We start from the raw sequence: 23,936 nt of genomic DNA, 5'->3' as shown, positions 1-23,936 counted from the left end.
AAAGATAATTTATTTTTTTATTTTTTTTTTTTTAATACTCCTTGGTAGAAGAATCCAGCAATAAACTCCGTTGCGAAAATATCTACAATGCCTTATTTACATAATCCAAATGTAAGAATAATAAAGTAAATACAAATGATGATTAACAAATTTAGATATCACTGCTCTCTACTATTAAAGACATCTATTCAAAAAAAAAAAAAAAAAAAAAAAAAAAAAAAAAAAGTAAAGGAATCTATATATTTTTTATTGACAAGAAATAAACCCAAACTTTGTATTAGTGAAATTTAAATAGGTAGTATGACTAAACACCCTATTGCTTTACTTTGAAAATAAGTTACTCGTATCTTTTGTGTTTACGATGGATATTAGTATTTTTTGTGTAAATAGGTTTAAATAATTTTATGATATTTGAGCTTCTCTGGATCAATTTTTGTTCCTTTTTTTTTTTCTATTCTAATTTTTTTTTTTTTTTTTTAAATCTTCTCCCCTTGATTAAGCATGGCGTCAAAACAATTGCTTCATTTAATAAAAGCAGCAATGCCTACTGCATTAAGAGTTCGAATAATACCCTTAGCACAACCTCGTTCTCTTATTTTAACATCCAAAAGGGCAATTCACACACATAACAATACATCCTCATTAACATTTGAATCAAACTTGACTTCTGTACCCTTTAAAAAGGTTGATATATATAAATCCTATGAATAAAATCTTAAATTCATTACTTTTTTTTTTTTTTTTTATATTTCTGTAGACATTTAATAAAATATTAATAGCTAATCGAGGAGAAATTGCATGTCGTATAATAAAGACTGCAAAGAAAATGGGCATCAAAACAGTTGCAGTCTATTCTGATCTTGATGCTACTGCCTTGCATGTTCAAATGGCAGATGAAGCTATTAATTTGGGATCTGCATCTTCATCTGAGACCTATCTTTCGATACCCCGTATTTTATCAGCTGTAGAACAAAGTGGAGCAGAGGCTGTGCATCCAGGTTATGGGTTTCTAAGTGAGAATCCTGCCTTTGTAGAGGCGTTAGAGCAAAAGAATGTAACATTTATAGGACCCAAAGCCTCTGCTATTTCAGCTATGGGAGATAAAATCCAAAGCAAGTTAATCGCTCAGGCAAGTGGTGTTCATTGTATCCCGGGATTTCATGGTGAAGTAAAGACAGTACAAGAAGCATTATCGATTGCTAATGAAATTGGATATCCTGTCATGGTAAAGGCAAGTGCGGGGGGAGGAGGTAAAGGCATGCGAATTGCTTGGTAAAGTAAGCAGATCATAATTGTATTTACTATTTTTTTTTAAAAAAAAAATAACCTTTCTTTTTCTTTTTCTTTCTTATAGGAATGATAAGGAATTAAGTGATGGATTTAAATTAGCAAAACAAGAATCAAAGTCATCATTTGGAGATGATCGGATGTTAATCGAGAGGTATATAGATAACCCTCGTCATATCGAAATACAGGTTCTAGGTGATAATTTTGGTAACGTTATCTACCTCCCTGAGCGTGAATGTTCTATTCAACGAAGAAATCAAAAAGTGATAGAAGAATCACCAAGTGTACATATGGATCAAGAGACACGACGTAGGATGGGAGAACAAGCTGTGGCGTTGGCAAGGCATGTAGGCTATAATTCAGCAGGCACTGTGGAATTCTTGGTAGATGCATCACGACAGTTTTATTTCTTGGAGATGAATACTCGTTTACAAGTTGAACATCCCATAACAGAGTATGTGACAGGATTGGATCTTGTAGAGCAAATGCTTTATTCAGCAGCAAATCATCGTTTGAGTTTAAAGCAAGAAGATATCTCTCTTTTGGGTTGGGCATTTGAATCGCGTGTTTATGCAGAGGATCCTGAGAAGTATTTACCCTCTGTAGGAAGATTACTGACCTATCAGGAACCTGTGGTGGCCTCAAGAGGAGGTAAAATACGTTGTGATTCTGGATTTATTGAAGGATCAGAGATGCATGTAGAATATGATCCTTTAATTAGTAAATTAGCCACGCATGGACGAACAAGAAAGGAGGCATTGCAGTTAATGATACAAGCTCTAGATGAATATATAATCAAAGGTGTCACACATAATATTCCTTTGTTAAGAGCTGTATTTGCACATCCTCGATTTCAAGAGGGTCGTCAGGTCACTACTCACTTTTTAACAGAAGAGTACCCTCATGGTTTTCAAACAGAGGCCTTGGATCAAAAGGCTTTAAAACAACTAGCTCTTGTAGCTGGGGGAATGTGGATAAAGAAAGAATTCAGTCATTGGCAAGGAAAACAGAAACTAATGAAAGAATTTCAAAACTTGCAAATCCAAATTACAGATGAGCATAATCAACACATGTTAGAAACCAAAATTAAACTTAAACCCACTGAAGGTTCAAATTTCGAAGTAAAGTTATTGTGTATAGAATTTATTAATAGATGGCTGGTTAAATAATATCCTTTTTTTTTCTTTTAATATACACATATATACTCATTATTAGGCAGTGACTGCAACAGGTCTTCTTAAATTTTCTACTGAATGGTCACTAAATGGATTACTAACGCATACCCATTTTGAAGAAAAGAAAAAATTAATTGTTCAATATTTGGATCCAATCAGTTTAGGATTTAGGATTCAATACCACGGTAACAAATACAAAGTAAAGGTCCTAACTGAAGAACAATACACGTTGTCAAAATACATGAAAACAAAATCTATTGAGGAACATAGTAAAATGATTTCAAGCCCTATGCCAGGTAAAATTGTTAGCCTTGCAGTTAAAGAAGGAGATGAAGTCATTGAGGGTAGCGAATTAGTAGTTGTAGAAGCTATGAAGATGCAAAATATCCTAAGAAGCCCTCATGGAGGAACTGTAAAGAGAGTTTATGTTGAACCTGGCAATAGTGTCAAATCAGGGCAAGTGCTAATTGAATTTTGATTGGATAAATTATTAAAGCGGAGGTCATAATATCTCCCTTATTTTTTTTTTTTTTTTTTTTTTTTTTTTTTTTTTTTTTTTTTTTTTTTTTGTTATTTCTTTGATTTTAAATAGGCTTTTTATAAAAAGACACTGATGAGATAAAACTCTATATTAGTTTTTTACTCTAAGTTTTTAGAATTTTTTATTTTATACTCAACTTTCTCATTTTGAAGTTCCACTTTAGATATTTGATATCTTTTATTATTAAGATACAGATATTTTGTAAATAATAAAGATTGATTTCTTCTTCTCCAATTTATCGTTTCATCTTGACAGTTTTCATACAATGAATAAGAATCTATGTTATGATAAAGGTATATAAAGAATAAAAAAATACAAAGCAATAATAATGATAAGAATTAAGATATAAAGTAACTTTAATCATTAATGGTTTTAGTTAATCAAGTAGAGAAGGGATTTAACTATAAAAGATTGCTTGTTAAAAACCCCAATAAGGTGTATAGTTAACTAACACAAGGATCACAGAAGTGGTACCAGTTTGATGTTTTGAAGTTTTTGAGACAGTATCCTTTTTTTTTTTCTCTCTTTCTCCATAAGCTATGATGGATTATTGTTAATAAGTTGAAGGTATATGTATTTCATTATTATGCATATGCAAGCATAGTTTCAGGTTAACCAGGAAATAATCAACTAGTCGTAACATAGAGATATAAATTACGTTCAGGTCTTGTTGTCAGCAACTAGAGAATAGGATTCACTAAAAAAAATACAGCTAATAAACTAAAAAAAGTAGCTCAGAGTGGGCTTTATTTTGTCTTTTTGTTTGTATCTAAATCATCCAACATATACGTATACATATTAACTTTAATATAAAAAGCAAACAATCCTTTTTTTTTGTTATTATGTTGGTACAAATAAATCCATTAATTGAAGAACCGCCAATTGTCACAGTGAGCATTACTGTATTATAAACTTGCTTTTTATATATATATATATATAATTATACTCTACCTTTTTTTTTCACTTCTTCTCCTCAAAATATTATTAAATTTATAGATAATGAAATTTGGACATACTTTAAGAATGTCTTTGAATCCAGAATGGACTTCACACTATGTTGGTAAGATACATTTGAAACAAAAATAAGGAACCAGGAAAGTAACCTAATTTTAATAATAAAAGCTTATGATGATCTGAAAAACATATTAAAACAAGAAACTTTTCGAGGCACTTGGAATGAAGAAAGCGAAAGTAAGTTTGTTGAACTTTTAGAGGAGGAACTTGATAAGGTTTACACCTTTCAGCGTATCAAACTGGAAAAGATCCATAGATGTATTGAAGATGAAACTCGTGAAATCAATCTTCTTTATCAATCAGATAATCCCGAAGAAGACGAGTTTATAGCTTCAGGGATTGAACTAGGTCATATTATTGCTGATGTTCATGATTTGGCCAAGTTTACTAGATTGAATTATACGGGCTTTTTAAAGATCATAAAAAAACATGATGTAAGTGTCATCTTCTTGTATGATCATAGTAACAGAATAGGGGGAAAAAAAAAAAGGATAAATAGATAAATAAAGGATTAAAGTGGCGCTTGTGTGATTGCTCTGTCCAATCATCATTTGCACGTGCGATCTAGAAGAAGTAACTTATCTAACAAAAACTATCTATTGTGATATAGAAAATGACAGGATGGTCACTAAAACCAATATTCAGTGTGCGATTGAATGCAAAGCCATTTTATAAAGAAAATTATGAAGCATTAATTATTCGTATTTCTACTTTGTATGATCGTGTTCGTACAAGAGGTAAAGAGCGAGGTGGTGATTCTAGTGCTGGTGGTAAACAAGCAGCGTTTGTTCGGAATACTACAAAATATTGGTAAGTTTAGTGTGTTGATTTAATTTAATATATACATACACATACACATACACATACACATACACATACACATACACATACACATATTATTATAGTATATAAACTTATTCTTATAATTATATTATTATACAGGGTTCATCCTGATAATATTACTGAATTAAAATTAACTATTCTGAAGCATCTTCCTGTCTTGGTATTTAATCCTAATAAAGAATTTGAACCACAAGATTCTGCTATTACAAGTGTCTATTTTGATAATGATGATTTTGAACTTTATATGGGCCGCTTAGAGAAAAGTGAAGGAGCTGAAGCAATTCGAATGAGATGGTATGGAGGAATGGATTCAAACACAATTTTTGTGGAGCGAAAAACACATCATGAAGATTGGACAGGCGAAAAGTCGGTTAAAGCACGATTTCCAATTAAAGAAAAATATCTGAATAGTTTTCTTAAGGGCACTTATACAACCGATGACATGTTTGCAAAGATGAAGAAAGATGGCAGTCAAAAATCCAAAAAGGAAATCCAAGAGTTGGAACAATTAGCACAAGAGGTACAATATACGGTTTTGACAAAGCGTCTTTGTCCTATGATGCGTACTTTCTACAATCGTACAGCCTTTCAATTACCTGGTGATGCTCGTGTTCGTATCAGTTTGGATACAGAGTTAAGTTTAATTCGAGAAGATAATGAAGACTATATGAGGTCAGGGAATAACTGGCGCCGTGTAGACATTGGTATTAATTACCCCTTTAAGCAATTACCTGAAGGTGATATTTGTCGCTTTCCTTATGCTGTCCTTGAAGTTAAGCTTCAAACGCATGTGGGTCAAGAACCACCTCAATGGGTGCTTGAACTTGTCAATTCTCACTTAGTTGAGTCGGTTCCCAAATTTTCAAAGTTTATTCATGGTTGCGCTACTTTGTTAGACAAAAAGATTCAAGTATTACCATTTTGGTTACCACAGATGAATGTTGATATTCGAAAGCCTTCTAATAACATCTTTGGCGTCTCTCGCCCTGAAACGCTTACTAACAGTTCTACCTCTGGTAGTAGTGGAACAAAATTAATTAAAAATGAAGAACAACATATTCAGATTTCTATACGTGAAGCTGATACAAAAACTACGCATTTACTTAAAAATAATCACCAACAACGACAAGAATTAGTCGAAAATGAAGAAAACTCATTTGTGAAGCAGCAACTAAGACTGTTCTATGTATTGCTACATAAAATGTTTCAGAAATTCATCAAAAAGACTATTCGCGTCCCATCATCATCTTTAGACACAAAAACGCGAACATCTCGTTCAGACATTATATCAAAAGCTCCTCCTGCCAAAACTTATTTCGCTAATGAGCGTACTTTCCTACATTGGTTAAAATTTACGTTACTTTTAGGAGGGTTGTCGGTTGGCTTATTGAATTTCTCTGATCAAATTGGGAGAGTCTCCGCATGTCTTTTTACAGTAATATCGATGTTAGTAATGCTCTATGCATTATATACATATCATAAACGTGTACAGAGAGTAGAAAGAAATGAATTGGGTGATTTTTCGGACAAATATGGGCCTGCTGTATTGACTCTCTTTGTTATCATTGCTATTTCCATTAATATGGCTTGTAAATTGTTAAATTAAAAAAAAACAAAAAAAAATTACTAACTTTTATTGCATTATAGTGCGTATAACAATGGATGATTTTAGATGAAGATAGAACATAATTTTAGATAATAAGCTCTTTTTTTTTCAAACATATCGTATATGTCTATACAATTTATAAATAATAAAAAATAAGTCTCCAAAATATATTCTTTTCTTTTTTTTTTAGGTATCAATATTAGAAAATACACATTATTTAAAGATAAACACCAGCTGCATTAGAAGCAAAAATAGCACCAAAGCCAAGGAGAAGAGAAGCCAAAGCAGCTGTTTTAAGTTGTTGAAGAAGTGGCGTTTTATTTCCTTGACTAAAATAAAAATAGAATAAAATAAAATGAATAAATGAGTAAATCTCCCTTATTTCTTAAGATTATTATTTTTTTCTTTTTATATTCAACATACATTATAAATAAGCCAGCAGTCAAGAAGCCTGCAGAAATGGTAAGTAAAGCTGCAATAGGATAAACTGAAGTAGGTAAAGGAGCACGAATAGGTGTTCCAGTCATCCAGTCATCCTATGTAATGTGAACAAATTACATTAATTAGATTTTTGATCTAGATTCCACTTATTCTTATCTTTGTATGCGTAGTAATGTTCAACTTACAATTGTAGTCATCTTTATATGAATTATGTTTAAATACAATAATAAAAAAAAATAAAAAATAAAAGGTGTTAATAAATTATTTTTAAGAATTAATTTAATTGGTTAAAACATACTAAGGCACTGACGATGTTTTTACACACACTATTATTATTTGTTTTGTTTTTTTTTTACTGTCTTTTTCTTTTTTTGTAATATAAAATGTCATCTATTTCTTTAGATTCGAGTAAAACAAATGGAGTGATTATTAAGAAAGATGCCTGGTATCGTCATCCTACCTTACTTTGGATATTAAAATCAACAGCAATTAATTTCATTTTACCCTTTTTTAATGGTGTCATGCTCGGTTTTGGTGAAATTTTAGCAAATGAACTCATGTTCAAATATGGCTGGTTTGGTTATTTCTCTCGACCCCAGCTTGGATTGAACGGTATTCCTCCAAGTGCAACTAAAGAGTATAAAAAAACTGTTGAGAAACAAATTAAAAACGAAGAAAAGAAACAAAATGAAGAGCATTTACTTTTAGATTAGATAAATTGTGTGTTATTATTTTTTTTTCTTTTTTTTTAAAAAAAAAAGAAGATATGCATAAAAATAAAATAAAAGATATCATGTATATCTACATAGAACCTGTTTAAGTAGGAATATTATAAAATAGTGTTTTGAAGTCTACATGTATGTATAAACAGGGTCTATAATGCAGTCTATTATAAATGTATTTTTTTTTTTTTGAACGTGTTCAATCACCGAAGTTCAGGAGAATGCCACTATGCCTTCCTAAAAAGTAATGAGTTTTAATAAGAAACTTACTCCAATGTTATTATTATGTATATCCTTCTTTAAAATGTACAAACATATACATATCAATATGAACACTATTCTAACACGCTTGAAGAGAAGAAACTCATTTCTGTATTAATTCTACTTGTTCTTCAATGAAGGCTCTACAGTCAAATGACACGAAATTAGGTTGCATTATGCTTGATTTGGATCGACAAAAAAAAAAATATTAGTGACGCGAATACTAATCTTATAATGTAAAACATATTAAATATGTATTAGCTAAAATAATAATCATGATTTGTTAATATTAATTCCTTATGTATTTATTTTATTAGTATTTGCTTTGTGTTATGCTATATTTTCCTATACAATTAACTTGTTCATTATCATTTTCAAGTCTTTGTCATTATATGATTTAATTTTAATAAATTACCAAAAATTGTAATTTAAAAGTCAGCTTTATTTTATTTTATTTTATTTAGAAGAAAAATGCGCGTTATATTATGTAGAATACTAGTATGATGATGATCATCTAATTAGAAATGCTTAGTTACTAATTGGTAACTTTTCGTGATAATGAATAAACGGCTTATACATAGTAGTTGTGAAGAAGTTGCTTGTATTCATTATCTATTTTATAAAACTCAGTTCAATTATTAGCGTGTAACAGTGAGCGGTGTTGCCTTAATTCAGATATTAGTAACATGTGCCATTTCACTTTGTTCTCTTTTGTCTCTCTTTCTTTTCTTCTTTCCCTTAATCCCTTTTTTTTCTTTATATATATAAATATATACTCTCCTTTAAATTCTCTCTTTCTTCCTTTCATTCATATTTATTTATTTATATTCTTTTTTTTTGTACACCCATATAGATGTTATAACATTGACCGACAACATTAACAAAAAAAAAAGAGAATTAACAACATTAGACGATCTAGCGCTACATATAAAGAAAGAATTAACATGTTAATACAATACTATATTATTCAATTATTTTTCTTAATCTCAATAATAAAGCAAAACCTTGCAACCTCTGTTATACATCCTAACGTTAATTTTGATTATATCGAGAAGCTTGGTATTCCAGGTTCATATAATGGAATATCTATTTATAAGGACACTCAACAACTAACACAAATAACTAAATCAACTTCCTCTCTTGTTTCACTCTCAAACGATACACTTAAATTAATCGCATCATCAGATATAAATGGTGTTATTTACGATGCTTGTCTTTTATTATCTGATCCGACTACGCTTTATTTCGCTGGCAATTTTACAAAGATCAATAATTTAGTTGTCAACAATATTGCCGCCCTCGATTTATCTTCAAAACAAATAAGATCACTCAAATATGGCTTAGATGGTTCAGTTTATAGCCTTTATTGTGATTCAGATAATCAACAAGTATATGTGGGTGGCTCATTTATAGCACCTATTGATACTTCTATGATTGCTTATTCTGATTCGCTTGCAAATTTTGGTGGTAGCGTTGCTTTATGGAAGAATAATAAATGGTATGGACTTCCATGGAAAGGATTAAATGGGCCTGTCAATTCAATTTTGAAGGTGAATTCAACTTCAATCTTTTTTGGTGGTAAATTTGACACAACTACAGATGGGCAAGACTTCCATGCACCTGCAAGTCAGCCAATTAACATACCTGCAAGTGTAAGTATTTAGATACACACACAAATACATAAAACGTTTTATTTTATTTTGTTTTATTTCTATTACTATTACTATTTTTATTTTATATTTTAATTTAAATACGGTTAAAATAAACCTCCTTGAAATGTTAATATTTATTTCTTGTTCAAACTTTATAGGGTGTTTCGGCTACAAATACTGCTCCAAATTCAGCAAGTCCAGCATCTATCCTTTGTTCTGATGCCTCAAGCGAAAATTCATGGATTTTATCTGATGGGACTCAGGGGACTTGGCAAGCAAGTTTTATTGAATATAGTGTTAATCCATCTCTAATTAGAATTGTCAATTCAAAGTTAGAAAATCATCAAACAAAAGAATTCTCGTATGTAATAAAATATATTATATCGTTATTAAAGAAGAGGAGAAAAAGGCCAAGGAGAGAAAAAAAAAAAAAAAAAAAAAAAAAAAAGGAGAAGGATTCGTCAAATCAGGTTTTTTTTTTTTTACTAACTTTTGTTTTCTGTTATCCTTTTATTTTATTTTCTTCACAATTAGAATTCGTTCTTTAACAGATTCTCGTGTTTATAAGCTTACTTATTTGGATCCTGATTCAAATCGTACAAAAACTTGTTCTACAAATTGTATCCTTTCAAAGAATCCAAATGTGACTTATCAAGATTTTAGAATTACTAACTTATCAATAACAAATGGTATTGCTATAGACATCAAATCTTGGTATGGAGTAAGTGGTGGATTATCTTCAGTTACAGTGTTTCAATCAGGTAATACTTTTTCTTTTCATTATATACATTCTAATATAACATATTAAGTCATGCATAATATAATTAGAAATATTCTCTTATGCTGTCAATCCTAACACTAAAAGTACTTGTTCAGCTAAAACAATGACCACCTTGAATAACAACATCACCCTTCCTACAGCTGTAACAACAGGATCAAAATGGACTGTCTCGAATACTTCTATACCCTATTTAAAGCGGAATGTAAATGCATCAGATATCCAAACATTACCCTCTATTACTTTCTATCCTAACTTGGTTGAATCAGGAATCTATGATGTCTTACTTTATACACCGGCTTGTGAAACAGAAAAGTGTTCAGAACGCACTGATGTGGATATTTTAATTTCATCGACAGCTACTCAAAGAATAAATTTGACAATAAACCAAAGCGATATAGCCACTCAAGTTATTTATACGGGTTATTTTGACGTATCTTCATCATTTATTCCCAATATAAAACTTTCTTTGTCACATAATGCCAATATTTCTAAAGGAGAGACAAAAACTATAGTGGCACATGCAATACAATTTGTCAAAGATGCTTCTCAATATTCATTATCCAGTATTCTTCAATATAATCCTCTTCAAACTAACATGTCTATGTCTATGTCTACTTTATCTTGGAATGAACTACCAGGTAAATTGCGAAAACATTAAACTAATATTTTCCTTTAATATAATATTTATTGTATTATAAATAATATATAGATAATATTCCATATAATTCATTAGTAAATACTATGGATTTTGTTAATGACAGTGTTTATATTGGTGGAGAATTTTCTGGAATCGATACAACCAACAAAGAATATAAAAATATTGTACGATATGATATTAATTCAAAGACATTAAAGTCATTATCTGGAGGAGGTCTCGACGGATCTGTGGCATGTATTAAATGCATTTCTTCTGGTAATATAGTAATATTAATACAAATAAAACTTTAAATTAATTTTTTATTGTTTTATTTTTTCAGAGGTGTATGTCGGAGGTTCATTTTCATCTATTTCAGGAACAGAAAAAAATGTCAGTAATAGTAGTCGACTGTCAAATATTGCAAAATATAATTTCCAGAAAGGCACTTGGAGTACATTAAATGGAGTAAAATACTATATAAAGAAAAAGAAAAAAAAAAAGGTCATCATCATTCGTTTTTTTTATACTAAACAAAATTTTATTTTAGGGTGTTAACGGCCCCGTAAAAGCTATTCACTGGCTTCAAGACAGTCAAACAGTTCTAATTTCGGGAAATTATTCACAATTTTTAGCGTCCATTAACGATACTTCCCCAAGTATAATATATGGAAATGGTTGGTGGGATATACAAAAAGACCAATGGAAAATAACCAATATGCCTTATTTGTCGGGCACTGTATATTCAGCATTCACTTACAATAAAGATAACTTCTTTATGGGCAATATAAAAAGCGCACAACGATATCAATCAAACGGCATATCATTCATTTCGCAAAATAATTCTCTATCAACCCTTTTACCTTTTCACTCTTTCAAAACTCAAAATAGCTTTTCAATCAATGCAGGTGTAATGTACAATAATAGCAAAAATAACACGATTAAGATCAATGATAAACAAAACATAGAAAATACAACTGTGACTATTTTAGGTGGAGAATTTGAATTATCGAATGGTATTCAGAATATCGCTATATATAACAACAGCGTATGGAGCGGTGTACAGAATACTGATTGGCAGGGTACAGTCAAAACAGTGGCTATACATGACGATCTACTTCTTGTTGGTGGCAGTTTCTCGGGTAATTCGATTAACAATTTAGCAGTTTTCAGCCTATCAAATAGATCGTTACTGTTAAAACCAGATATTAAGTATCATGATGGTTCTCCTGCCAATGTTAATATGATTCGTTATATTCATGAGCAGGATAGAATCATTGTGGGCGGTAGTTTTAACTCTATTGGGTCAATATCATGCTCTTCAATTTGTTCATTTAACCCTAATAGTCTTCAATGGAGCCCACTTGATTCTGGTCTTGTTGGTGAAGTGATTGATTTCCAATTCATTAATGGAAAACTCGTCACAAGTGGAAATTTTACACTTAATAACTCGCCTCTTTTAATTGCCGAGTATGACTTTAACAGGAATACATGGGGTCCTTTTGGTTCAGCTAATCTTCCTGGACCATCTAAAGTTATTTCTTATGATGATATCTCTAAGCAGTTATATGTGTCTGGGCAAGTGAATAACTCTGCCTATCTTCGAATTTGGAATGGACAAAAGTTTATTACTCCCAGTAATGAGCTTGGTTTAGGTAGTGACATTGTAGGTTTGACCACAGTACCAATTGTTAACACATCAGCTGCTCAAAATGTTATTTTGGCTTCTGGTCTTATTAATCTGGGAAGTTTGGGTAATGTTAGTGCTGCATTTTTTGATGGAGAAAATTGGATTCCTTATTTAGTTGCTTCTGATAGCAATGGTATATCAAGTACATCTATAAGAAATGCTTTTTACTTACAGCAACCCTATATTGTAAAAAATATCAAGAATTATTTACCAAAACCACTTGTTATCCTCATTTCTATTGCGATTTCATTAGGCATCGTATTCTTTATCGTCTTTATTTCTATGCTTATTATTTTCATCAAGAAGAAATATGACAACAAAACAAACTCTCGATCAAATCCTTCTGGATATTATGGGAAACCTCCTCGTTCTCCGGAATCTCTTTTAGCAATGCTTCAAGAAATATCGTCTAAATATCACGAGGATGAGGACAAAAATAGATATACGAATGAAAAGCCTCGTCACCTTGAGCCCGGAAATCAACAACTTTATGATATGTCTAAATCTATTAGTACAGAATATTTAAACGACCATTCTGGCGCACCTTTTGGTGCTGAGCCTAAGAATGTAGCTGCAATAACAACAACTGAAAGAGCAACTCCTTTTTCTTCACATGTTCATTCAAAGTCGATTCCTCAACATCAGAACCAGAGTGCAGTTGACACTATAGAAAATGCTAGTATAAATAGGGATGTTGTTGCTACAACTGTTAAAAATGAAATGCGACCTGAATCTACAGCTACGCTATCTAGTGAGGTTCAGCATGATTCTATAAATAGTTCATTTCATAATAATGTTAGTAAAAATGAAATGTCCGAAGTACGAGGACATTGTAGTCCTTACAACCCTTTCAGGAACTCTGAAATTGGCGTCGCTATTACTGATACATCTCCTATTACGGCATTTCAGACAAATAACAAACAGCCTCCTCTAAATACGTCTGTTCATGATAATCAATCACAATCAAAGGTTGTCTCTTATAATAATAATAATCCTTCTTCAAACCCATCTGCTTTTACTGTAAATAATGCAAATACACCTACTACCGTTCGATGGACAAACGCTCCCGTTGCAAATGTAAGCTCTGCTGTAGTTAAGCCTGTATCTCTAGTTAGTACTGTAAATGAACTATCTACTGAAGCTGTCCCTATTAGCGGGTCCGATAGTCATCCTACACTAAATAATAAACAAGCTGAAAAAGTTAAATGGATACAGGCACCCAGCAGTGATGATGCCCTTGCTACTGCTTTTATTACAACTACACCTACCATAAATATTCTAGTTTCAGAGAATCGAAATGAAAACTTTACAACTACACCACCTCAGACATTATCAAACAACGCTCCAGTTATGGTATCTAATCCGTTATCCTCTAATGTAAGATGGACAACATACAACACTGATGATGCAGTAGGTTATGCAACAATTGAAACAGTCGTTAGAGACTCTCGTTTTAGTGAATTATCAGGCTCTGATTCGTTAAATACAGCAACTACCAATACTTCAGGAGATTCTGAGCTTGTGCGATGGACTACAGCCCCAACATTTGATAAAGACATCGCAACCAATACAGTTACGTCTGTTGGGCCTGATAATACAAACTTGTCAAATAATGAAGAGCGAAGTTCAATAGGAAGAAGTCATTACCAAGCATCGCTTTCATCTATTAATTGGCCCGATGAGAACAAGATAGATGATGATCATGTTAAGGAAGAAGAAAGCGACAGAGCTATCAATACAAATGCTTTCCGTCTCTCAGACACTGAATTTGCGACACCTATCGATACGGATATGTTAAATTTTGCTCAATCGATATCATCGTCATCTCAGCAAAATGATACATCAAGTATGGATTCAGCAGTCCGCTGGAAAACAACTAAAGTAGGTTTGCCTATTGAAACTATCTACACTTCTCCTATTCTGGAACCTGCTTCAGCTACTGTGACGCAAAGGGTTCTTAAAGAAGATTCAACAGTTGACAACCTTTATAATTCTAAACCTGACACTTATCAAAATAACAACATCATAAATAACAGTGTTAGCGCGGAGAATGTATCTGCCGTAGCAATAGTTGAAGATAATAGTAATCCTGACTACAATTCAATTGATAACGATTCATTAAATAAAACTCAAGTTAATGTTACAGATACCCATGATACGTTAATTGAAAGAAAGTCAAAGACAGTTGATGATATGATTGCAAATCGTGACCTAAATGCGCTTAGTTTACTAGTCAATGAAGAAATACCTATACCCTCCAAATCAAAAGAGCATAACAAGGAATCCATATCAACTAATTCGTTACGCTCTACTCCTTCACCTGCCACTCTAGACGGTAGAGCTGCATCTAAACGAATGGTCGAAGAATATATGTCATCTCGAAAAGATAAGCGTAATACAGTCAATAATAATGGTTCAAAACGATTCAAGTACAAAAGCGATTTTAAATCAATCATGTTAGCCGCTATTGAAAACAATACAAAACTATCTACTGCGACAGAGGATCATCCTCATCTTTACTATGCTAAATTTGATTTTAATGCTCGTGAGCATGGTGAACTTGGATTTATGAAGGATGATCCTATTATTGTAGTTGATTCTAGTGATGACATTTGGTGGATGGGATATAAAGCTGACAGTAAGTATAATCGCTACTCCATTTCTTTAACATCAATATTAAACTAAATATGTATATATTTATATAGAATCTGATGGATCTTTTATTCAAGGTGTCTTTCCCAGTAATTATGTTGAGATTGCAGTAAATATTCGAAATTAAGGAATCTTTAATATATATACATAATTATATCTTACATATAAAGGCACTTTTAAAAAAAAAAATTGATAATATATAATTCTTGTTTAACATATAAAATATATATTTATGCTTTTAATTTTGACATAAGATATTCTGTATTTTGTCGAATAACACTATCTAAAACAGAATGAATTTTCATACATCCTTCAGTTGCTAATTCTGTTACACTTGCAAGTTTTTCAACATGAAGTCTTGATTCCATCTATTAAACGAAAAAAAAAATCAGCTATAGACAAATAGATGTGTATAATATTAAATAGCCTATATTTACTTCTAATAACGTCACTTTTCCAGTTCTGGGCAATATCGCAACTGTTAATTCGGGTGTATCTGCTGATTCTTCGATATTATTTAAATCTAATACAGGTTCTTTATCAATACAGCCAGCTGAGCAAGCACAAACATAATCCAACATTGGAATACCAGCATCAATTAAAGCCATAGTGGCTGCATTAATACAACTTTGCAATACACCTTCAAATATTAGCATATTAACTTTCTGTTTTTTTTTCTGACTAGATATATTTGCATATAATATTACCTCCATCATTTTGGAAAATTTGTAGATAGATGCTAATCTGTGTTTTAGGAAATTGAGAAGTAAAAATAACAGGTTCAAAAGTTTGGCGAATAAAAGCTGCAATTTCAAGTGAACGTCTAATTTATATAAAAAAAAAATAAGTTAATAAAAGACTTTTTATAATCAAACTAACAATAAATTTGATTTACTTGTCATTTTTTGATCTCTTTTTACGCTCACTTGTGCTGAAAGGTGCAACATTGAATTCAACATTAATAAGTGCGCGATCAGCTAAACCATGTTGACGGAAACGAAGCTATACATAATGTGATTATTTTAATAGCTATAAATGGTAATTCATTCCTTTTTTTTCTTTCTTTCTTTCTTTACCTCTCTAGGGCCATAAACAGCAGCAAGGCATTTAGTATTACCTTGTTCAATGTAAGCAGAACCATCAGCTTGACTAAAAACAGATGTCTTTGCTGTAATCTTTCTCAATTCATTAGCTCGACGACCATCAACACGTAAACCTTCTGGTGTAAGTAATTCTATACGAGACTAAATAAAATAATAAAATTAAACAATCATTTTCGTTTTTTTTTTTTTTTCATGCTTCTTATTCTCTAATCATACCATTATTTAATTAGAAATGATTGAAGATCTGTCCTTTTTTTTTTTTTACGCAAATTTAAAAAATTATAAACTTCTCAAACAGTCACATGAAAATTTTATTATATTGTTACTAAATTTTTTGATCTTCGTAGTATCTAGAAGATGATACTGGATCGTCCAGATTATCTCAACAAAGTAAGAATGAAAAAGAAACTAAAAACCCTTACAAGAGATGCAAGACAAAAAAAAAGAAAAGAGGGAGAGAGTGAGTGAAATAAAATTATAGTAATGTAATAAGAAAGATGAATGATAACGCATTAGTTTCGGTTGGTAAATAACCATTGCAGTAACCTAGAACCAGTATTTTTAATAGAATGGAAGGGCAAGTTTATCATGAAATATATAATATAGCTCGTGAAGAATGGTGCATATTTCTGGCTAGAGGATAGTATAAGTGGAATTATAATGTGGGGGGGACAAGGTGGTTTAATAGAAAAGATATTGGGTCAGCAGCCGAGAGAGAAAGATATAGGCGACAATGCATATGTAGACAATGAATTGAACGAAGTTTTGTAAGCAATTCGGTATAATATTAAACACACGTTCTAAGCTCTCTACCTAGTAGTCAAAGGATAGAATATATATCTAGATTAGGGCGATACACATTCTATAATTTGGTATTAAGAGCATTACGACAATTATTGACTTTGTCTTCTAGGAACTGGCAATGGTATAATTTAAACATAGAATAACCTACATCGCCCTCATAGGGAGCGCAACTCCTTCATAAAGTTGATCTGATAAGGCAATACTATTATGAAGAACTAGAAGACGTTTGCAAGAGCAGTGATAATTTTATTTAAGAATGTAGCACTGGGTAAACCAAAAGTGCAAAATATATATGTTGAGAGAGTTACCAAAGATAAAATGGAAACATGTATTTTGACTAGTGTAAAACTGTCTAATAAGTTTATCATTCAAGGTATGGATAACCAGTCCATATTCCAACTGGGAAAGGAATACTATACAAGTGTTCGTCAAACGGCATTATGTATAGCAGGAGAAGATCGCTGTCGCCTTATTCTGCAGCAATATTCCTTACGGTTAAAAGTCAAAGTCATTCCAAGTGTCTAGAAATGTTTGGAACAAGCATCAACAGCTGCCAATTTTTTACTACATACTTGGTTGAGATAAACATGAATAGTGTAGTATCATTTAGAAGTAAAATTTTCAATATAGGATAATTAGCTCGTAATTCTATAAATACCAAGTTTGTCTTTGTGGTGGATTTGTGGATGTATAGGAGATAGCACTGGGAGACAGTAATCGGAACGTGAGTGTCATAAGTTTGTGATTAAAGTTGAGAAATAAATTATCCATGATTTGAATTTAAGGCGTAGTAAGTTTAGAGTCACTAATAATACAATCAATGATATTTGTTCCATAAAATGTACAAGATGTTGGTTTCCCATAAGCTAGTCTTGTATTTCAAAGAATACTCTTAAGTTATTTGAGTTCAACTAGAATATGAACCTGCAATTAGTTCCTTTACCTCAAAACTCTACAAACAGCTAGAAGCTTGTCAAAAAAAATGTATGTGATGTATATTCAATGGTAGCTCTCGATCCTTAAAATAAGTAGTATTATATCTTGTTCATTAACTCAACTATGCGAGAAAGGGTACATTTTCTACAGTCGAAATTCCTATGTCGTTCGTTACAAAAATCCTAATGACCCTCTTTTATCTGTGCTCCTTCTATACATTCGTCTGTCTAGCAGCCATTTTCCATGATACAAAATCTCTAAATTATGTGTTTGGAGTTTATGTTCCATAATAATGGTTGATAAAATTCCTGATGTACGATCCTTTCGAATTGTCTATAAAAACTACTTGAAACAACATCTATCTAGCTAACAAATAAATACGGCTACTGTATTTACCTTCCTCCCTTTTGGTTATACCAAGATTGGAGCTGGCCCTATCATGTGGTTATCTATCACACATACTGAATGTAGCCGATTAATTAGATGGTGTCCAAGAGTTTTTACCAAAACACCACATCTATCACCCAAATATTAGCTGGTATAGATCACATATGGTTATGTGCCTACATATGCACAAATAGCTTCAAATACCTGCTACAATTGAGGATCTGCTTTTATTTTCACTTAATCAGCTTACAAATGAAAGCAAAGGAATTGGTACTCCACAACTTCCCCCAACTCATCTACTTTTCTTTTGAACATAGAATGACCAGTTAATTATTGCATATGATTTGAGCTTAATTATATGTATCATGACAAAGTACGTCCTAATATTATATCTAACCTTGCCTTAAAGTTCTCTCTCTTAATTACGTGTTGGAAATTAATGCTGATTTTGTTGAAATACTCTTTTTCTCTATCATTAGTGATATTTTTCCTTTTGCTAATACTTTTGCTTCTCTTTATCCTTTCATTTTCATCCTTAAAAGGTTTTTAGTTTTATAGTTCATTATATCGAACTATTCTGGGCAATACAGTATGTATTCCTACAGCGTGCTTGTATTTGGTCAAATAATTAAAAAATAAAAATAAAATAAAATGCCAATAGAATTTAATTGCATCATTACTTCTAATGTGTATGTGTCAACTCAATATATCATAATTCCAAAATTTAAGTCTCCGGATTTTTTTGTTTTGTTTTTTTTTTCTTTTTTGTGGAGAACTTTATTCTTACTTTTCTTTCTTGTTTTTTTTTTAAAAAAAAACAATTAAAAGTAAAAAAAGGCTATTATCAATATGAAGTTTGGCTCACATTTAAAGGATGCTATGTATCCAGAATGGACAGCTTATTATATTGATTATGATAGTTTAAAGAAAAAGTTACGAAAAGCAGAAAAAGATAGACCATTTACTGAAAAAGATGAAACAGAATTTGTAGAATTATTGGATAATAATCTCGAAAAGGTAAATGAGATATGAGTTATGTACATATGTATGCAGTATGTACATGCGATGTATATGTATGTATAGCGTATTAACAACATAATGTTTAAAGGTCTATGCTTTTCATCAAGATAAAATGGAAGAAATTAAAAAAAGAATTAATTTATATGATGATAATATAAATAAGAATGATTTACTAACTGAAGAAGAAATGAGCTCAATTCAAGAAAACATCAACTGGGTAGCTGATGATATCAATCGACTTGCTCGTTATTCTCGTATCAATTATACAGGTTTCCTGAAAATTATTAAAAAACATGATCGCCATACTGATTATATCCTCCGTCCAATGTTTATGGTTCGTTTAAATCAATGTCCCTTTTGGAATGAAAAAAGTAATGATAATGATGGATTATTGTTAAAATTATCAACTTTATTCTCTAAAGTGAGAGAAGGTGGCTTGTCTATGTCTTTCAAGCCCACCTATCATCAAGAACAACAACAATTGGAAGAAGAAGGTCGAAATTTAATAGTAAAGCGTTTTTTTGTTCAACCTGAGAATATTTTAGAGCTTAAGACCTATGTTTTGCGTCATCTACCTGTCTTAGTATATCGCGATCATAATAATATATCTAACGATCAAGATAACATTGATCCTCCAGTCTCTTCACTTTATTTAGATAATACCGATCTGGATTCTTATAATTCACGTCTTGAAGGTGCAGAAGGGTCTCAAATTATTCGCCTTCGCTGGTATGGAAGCGTCAAAAGAAATCGTTCTATCAGTTTTGAACTTCGAACATTAGCAGAGGAAAGTCGAGGTGAACTTAAGAATAGATTTACGATTAAGGATAAACATGTTTCAAATTTTTTACAAGGAGACCAAGCATTTATTGAAAAGTCTATACAAAAAATGAAAAACAGCGGTCGATCAGATGAAGAAATAAACAACTATAGGCATTTAATTAAACATGTTCAGAATTTAATTCATGAGAAACAAATGCAACCAGGTAACTTGATTTGTGTTCATATATATATACTAGAGAACTAATTCTTTTATATCAAGTCTTGAGGACTTATTATCGTAGAACTGCTTTTCAAATTCCTGGAGATAGGACTGTCAGAATGGCACTTGATACTGATTTATGTTTTATTAGAGAAGATTCTAAACTCTTTCCAGATGATGATAGGGTTCGTCGTCCGGATAATCATTGGTGTCGACCTGATGTTGACATAAACTTTCCCTTTAATAATATTCAAAATGAGAATGATATCAATCGATACCCTTTTGCTACATTTGAAATCAAGCTCGAATTAGCATCTAATGAAAAAATGCCTGAATGGATATCTGATTTAGAAGAAAGTGGTATTTTAGAGGAAGCATCTGATTTTTCAAAATTTGTTCATGGTATTGCCGTTATGTTCGACACCCGCGTTTCTCTTTTGCCCTATTGGCTAGCACAGATGGATAATGATATTGATCAATTACCTACTTTGCCCTCAAATACGCCTTCTGTTGTTGTAAGCAGTACTAGCAGTCAAAAAAAGCATCCAAAAAATAAAAGTGTACCAGCAAGTGTATCAAGTTTTATCCATTCTGATATCTCTCATCAGCAGATGCAAAGATCATCTAGCACAAATAGCGATAATGAAAGGACTTCTTTACTAAGAAACAACAATAAGGCAGTATCTTATATGGGTACATATCAAAATGATTATCCACCTAGTCATCAGCCAGCTATGACAGTAAAGCAAATTAGAAATAAGAGTTTTGCTTCTCGTCTAGTTGAGAACATCAACTCAATATTTTTTAATCATTTTAATTCACAACAACAAGAACAACATCAAAGGCAAATAAATGCTCCTCCTGTTATCCTACCAACTGGAGTAAAGATCCCTCAAAAAGTCTTTAGACCTATTCGAGTTGAGCCAAAGGTGTTCTTTGCGAATGAGCGCACATATTTTTCATGGATGTCCTTTGGTACTTTACTTTCCACATTTTCATTAGCTTTGTTTAATGCAGGAGATGCAGTAGGTAAAGTAAGTGGTGTTATGTACACACTTGTCTCTATTTCTACTTTAATATATGGTGTGGGCCTTTACTATCGTCGTCGCGAATTAATTCGAAATCGTGCAGCAGGTCCTTATGATGAAACGGTTGGGCCTACCGTCATTTGTTTTGCACTTCTTTTTGCAGTTGCCTTAAACACTTATCTTAAGTTTACTGTAAAAGCGCCATCCTTATTGTACTTTTAAAGCTTTCTTTTCTTTTAATATATCATTCATCATAGCATTAATACTATAACCTATTCAATTGCTATTTTTTTGCTCTACATTTATAAAATATATACGTATCTATACATGGTAAACTTCTCTCTATTTATTATAAATGTGTAATAGTTCAATATAAATAAGTTTAATTTTACAGTAACAATTATATACACCGATACTAACTGCTATTATTTTTTTATTATTATTATATATTATTTTTATATACTAAGCTATTTGCACTTAGTTCTTTTGATAATAGTAATTCGGTAGGAATTATATAAAAAAAAAACGTGTAATATACGTAAATATATATGTGTATATGTCAAATGCATAAGAATAACCATTAGCATCAATATTGTCTTCTAATAAATATCTACGCTAACAAACAAATAAAATTTAATAATTGAAAAAGCAAATTGGTATTTCATTTATTCTATGTATTAATTATTAAAGAGGCTATATTATAAGCTTAATGATATGTTACCAAAAGTTGTTGTTTTTTTTAAAAAAAATATGTATACAGAGAATTAATTGTTAAGGTTATATACAAAAAACTACTTTACCTTATAATATAATAGGTTTTGCTTCCTTTACTCATTATTTATTAAAAACTTTAACAACTGCAATTTTTTATAGAGAGCAGAAAAGCCAACCAAAAGCTATACACACGACATTATTAAAAAGCAAGAAAATTAATTGCTCATTACAGGGGTCGAACCTGTGACCTTGGCGTTATTAGCACCACGCTCTAACCAACTGAGCTAAACGAGCTTGCTTGTGTAACCGAAGCAAAAATAAAAATTATATAGGATAAGTTTCAATAAGTCACGTGACGTATGACGTCATCATTGTCGGTTTATTTCAATCATTTTGAAATATCTGATTTTTTTTTTATTTTGATCAAGGGAAGCTGTTGTGTATATAATGATGTATTACATAATATCTTATAATATACAAATCAGAGTCATGAAGGTCTGAATGATATTATAGTTAGTAATTGTACACTTTATGTATACAATATTATTTGATTTCAGTTTATAAGAAATTCTTGTGATGAGAAAAATAATATTATAATAAATACTAACTTTACGAAATAATAATAAGCAAAACATAGTGTAAGGAGTTATTAATGATAAAGATATATGAATTATAGATTATACCTATTAGTTATATATACACATTATTATTATAATATTGTCTAAAATACTAATTTATGAATACAATCATATACTATCTATACACTATAAAATATAATGAAATTCATTCAAGTAGGACTGTCGTGAGCTGACTTATAATGTCATGTTTCATGATTAAACATGCGGATCATAAATTCATTTAAGAAATTCTATCCTAACTCTCTCTTGATCCGCTCCATCTAATAATATTAAAATCACTAACACTTTGTTGTCAACAATATACCTAATTCGGTCGTAACTAATACTTTTCTGATTCACATCCTATCCTCAGACCTCTTTAACAATTCTTATAAATACCCCATCAGTTTAAATTCATAAATAAAATAATTGACTTTAGAACTATTATTCGGTCTCGTTGACTCTTTTTTGTCTTAATATTATTTTTTATTTTCTGATATTTTTTATTTGATATTTTAAAAGAAATATCACAAACTCGTTCTCCACAAGATATAAATAAGGATCTATCTTACACTCATCTTTAAAAAAAATCAAGTTTTTAAGTTTTATTTTAAATTTTTTATTGATAATAAAATTTTTATACAAAGTTTTCATAGATTTATTCTGTCTTATTCTTTTGTTATCTTTATCTTACCAACACTCTATGATAAACTCTCTTTTCTAACATAAGTGTATACTAAATAAAGATCATATCAAGCTTATATATAAAATAAAATGAGTTGTTTATTTAGTCAAGTATACAAAATATCATTTCTATTCAGCAAAAATAACACAAAGTATATTTTGTTGCTCTTTCTCTTTTTTCTAATTTTTATGGTATGGCTCTTCTTTAGTAACAAATAATACTTTGGTCTTGCATAACTCTATTAAACATTTGCCTATAAAAATATTAACCTAAAAACATATTTTACATTTAGGTGGCATGAATTAATCCTTTTTAAAATGTGTCATTATTTTCTTGATACTATTATATTTATCAAAAACAA

At 30.9% G+C, this 23,936-nt stretch overlaps 6 protein-coding genes and 1 non-coding gene across 7 annotated transcripts; 4 read left to right on the top strand and 3 right to left on the bottom strand.

Moving 5' to 3' along the window:
- Positions 1-826: 826 nt before the first annotated feature.
- BX663DRAFT_533612 (VTC domain-containing protein) lies at positions 827-6,466 on the top strand (the record flags this gene model as incomplete). The annotated part of the gene is made up of 7 exons (XM_051530541.1): positions 827-1,272; positions 1,355-2,408; positions 2,503-2,907; positions 4,000-4,063; positions 4,126-4,451; positions 4,628-4,827; positions 4,960-6,466. 7 exons carry the CDS (start codon positions 827-829, stop codon positions 6,464-6,466), a joined length of 4,002 nt encoding a protein of 1,333 aa, XP_051377861.1.
- Positions 6,467-6,683: 217 nt separating this feature from the next.
- Positions 6,684-7,002, bottom strand: BX663DRAFT_444199 (uncharacterized protein; the record flags this gene model as incomplete). The annotated part of the gene is made up of 2 exons (XM_051523610.1): positions 6,684-6,795; positions 6,890-7,002. Coding segments are annotated over 2 exons (225 nt in total), but the record flags the coding sequence as incomplete, so codon positions are not given.
- A 288-nt stretch (positions 7,003-7,290) lies between these two features.
- Positions 7,291-7,620, top strand: BX663DRAFT_556318 (outer membrane protein TOM13-domain-containing protein; the record flags this gene model as incomplete). The annotated part of the gene is made up of 1 exon (XM_051531706.1): positions 7,291-7,620. The coding sequence occupies one exon, from the start codon at positions 7,291-7,293 to the stop codon at positions 7,618-7,620; it is 330 nt and encodes a 109-aa protein (XP_051377859.1).
- A 1,214-nt stretch (positions 7,621-8,834) lies between these two features.
- BX663DRAFT_490499 (cortical protein marker for cell polarity-domain-containing protein) lies at positions 8,835-15,426 on the top strand (the record flags this gene model as incomplete). The annotated part of the gene is made up of 8 exons (XM_051524955.1): positions 8,835-9,542; positions 9,701-9,903; positions 10,077-10,303; positions 10,371-10,961; positions 11,033-11,236; positions 11,301-11,425; positions 11,508-15,285; positions 15,353-15,426. The coding sequence occupies 8 exons, from the start codon at positions 8,835-8,837 to the stop codon at positions 15,424-15,426; spliced, it is 5,910 nt and encodes a 1,969-aa protein (XP_051377858.1).
- Positions 15,427-15,430: 4 nt separating this feature from the next.
- BX663DRAFT_583134 (putative exosomal 3'-5) lies at positions 15,431-16,621 on the bottom strand (the record flags this gene model as incomplete). Its single annotated transcript, XM_051532212.1, has 6 exons — positions 15,431-15,667; positions 15,737-15,939; positions 16,007-16,122; positions 16,195-16,301; positions 16,376-16,543; positions 16,619-16,621. 6 exons carry the CDS (start codon positions 16,619-16,621, stop codon positions 15,530-15,532), a joined length of 735 nt encoding a protein of 244 aa, XP_051377857.1. The 3' UTR covers positions 15,431-15,529.
- A 2,687-nt stretch (positions 16,622-19,308) lies between these two features.
- On the top strand, positions 19,309-21,886 carry BX663DRAFT_462784 (VTC domain-containing protein). The gene is made up of 3 exons (XM_051523979.1): positions 19,309-19,546; positions 19,638-20,535; positions 20,592-21,886. The coding sequence occupies exons 1-3, from the start codon at positions 19,379-19,381 to the stop codon at positions 21,779-21,781; spliced, it is 2,256 nt and encodes a 751-aa protein (XP_051377856.1). The 5' UTR covers positions 19,309-19,378; the 3' UTR covers positions 21,782-21,886.
- A 607-nt stretch (positions 21,887-22,493) lies between these two features.
- BX663DRAFT_t139 lies at positions 22,494-22,567 on the bottom strand. The gene has a single exon. It is a non-coding gene; the product is annotated as a tRNA-Ile (tRNA).
- Between the last annotated feature and the right edge of the window lie 1,369 nt (positions 22,568-23,936).

The sequence above is a fragment of the Cokeromyces recurvatus genome (assembly GCF_025118155.1).
Source record: "Cokeromyces recurvatus strain NRRL 2243 chromosome Unknown BX663scaffold_48, whole genome shotgun sequence".
NCBI classification, from domain to species: domain Eukaryota; kingdom Fungi; phylum Mucoromycota; class Mucoromycetes; order Mucorales; family Mucoraceae; genus Cokeromyces; species Cokeromyces recurvatus.
This window is presented reverse-complemented; position numbering and strand designations above follow the sequence as displayed.

Bases quoted from the DNA above. Each gene is read 5' to 3' on its own strand.
- BX663DRAFT_462784 (XM_051523979.1), top strand. From the start codon at position 19,379: ATGAAGTTTGGCTCACATTTAAAGGATGCTATGTATCCAGAATGGACA. The intron at 19,547-19,637 runs GTAAATGAGATA...TAATGTTTAAAG, and splicing joins TGGATAATAATCTCGAAAAG to GTCTATGCTTTTCATCAAGA. The intron at 20,536-20,591 runs GTAACTTGATTT...TTTTATATCAAG, and splicing joins TGAGAAACAAATGCAACCAG to TCTTGAGGACTTATTATCGT.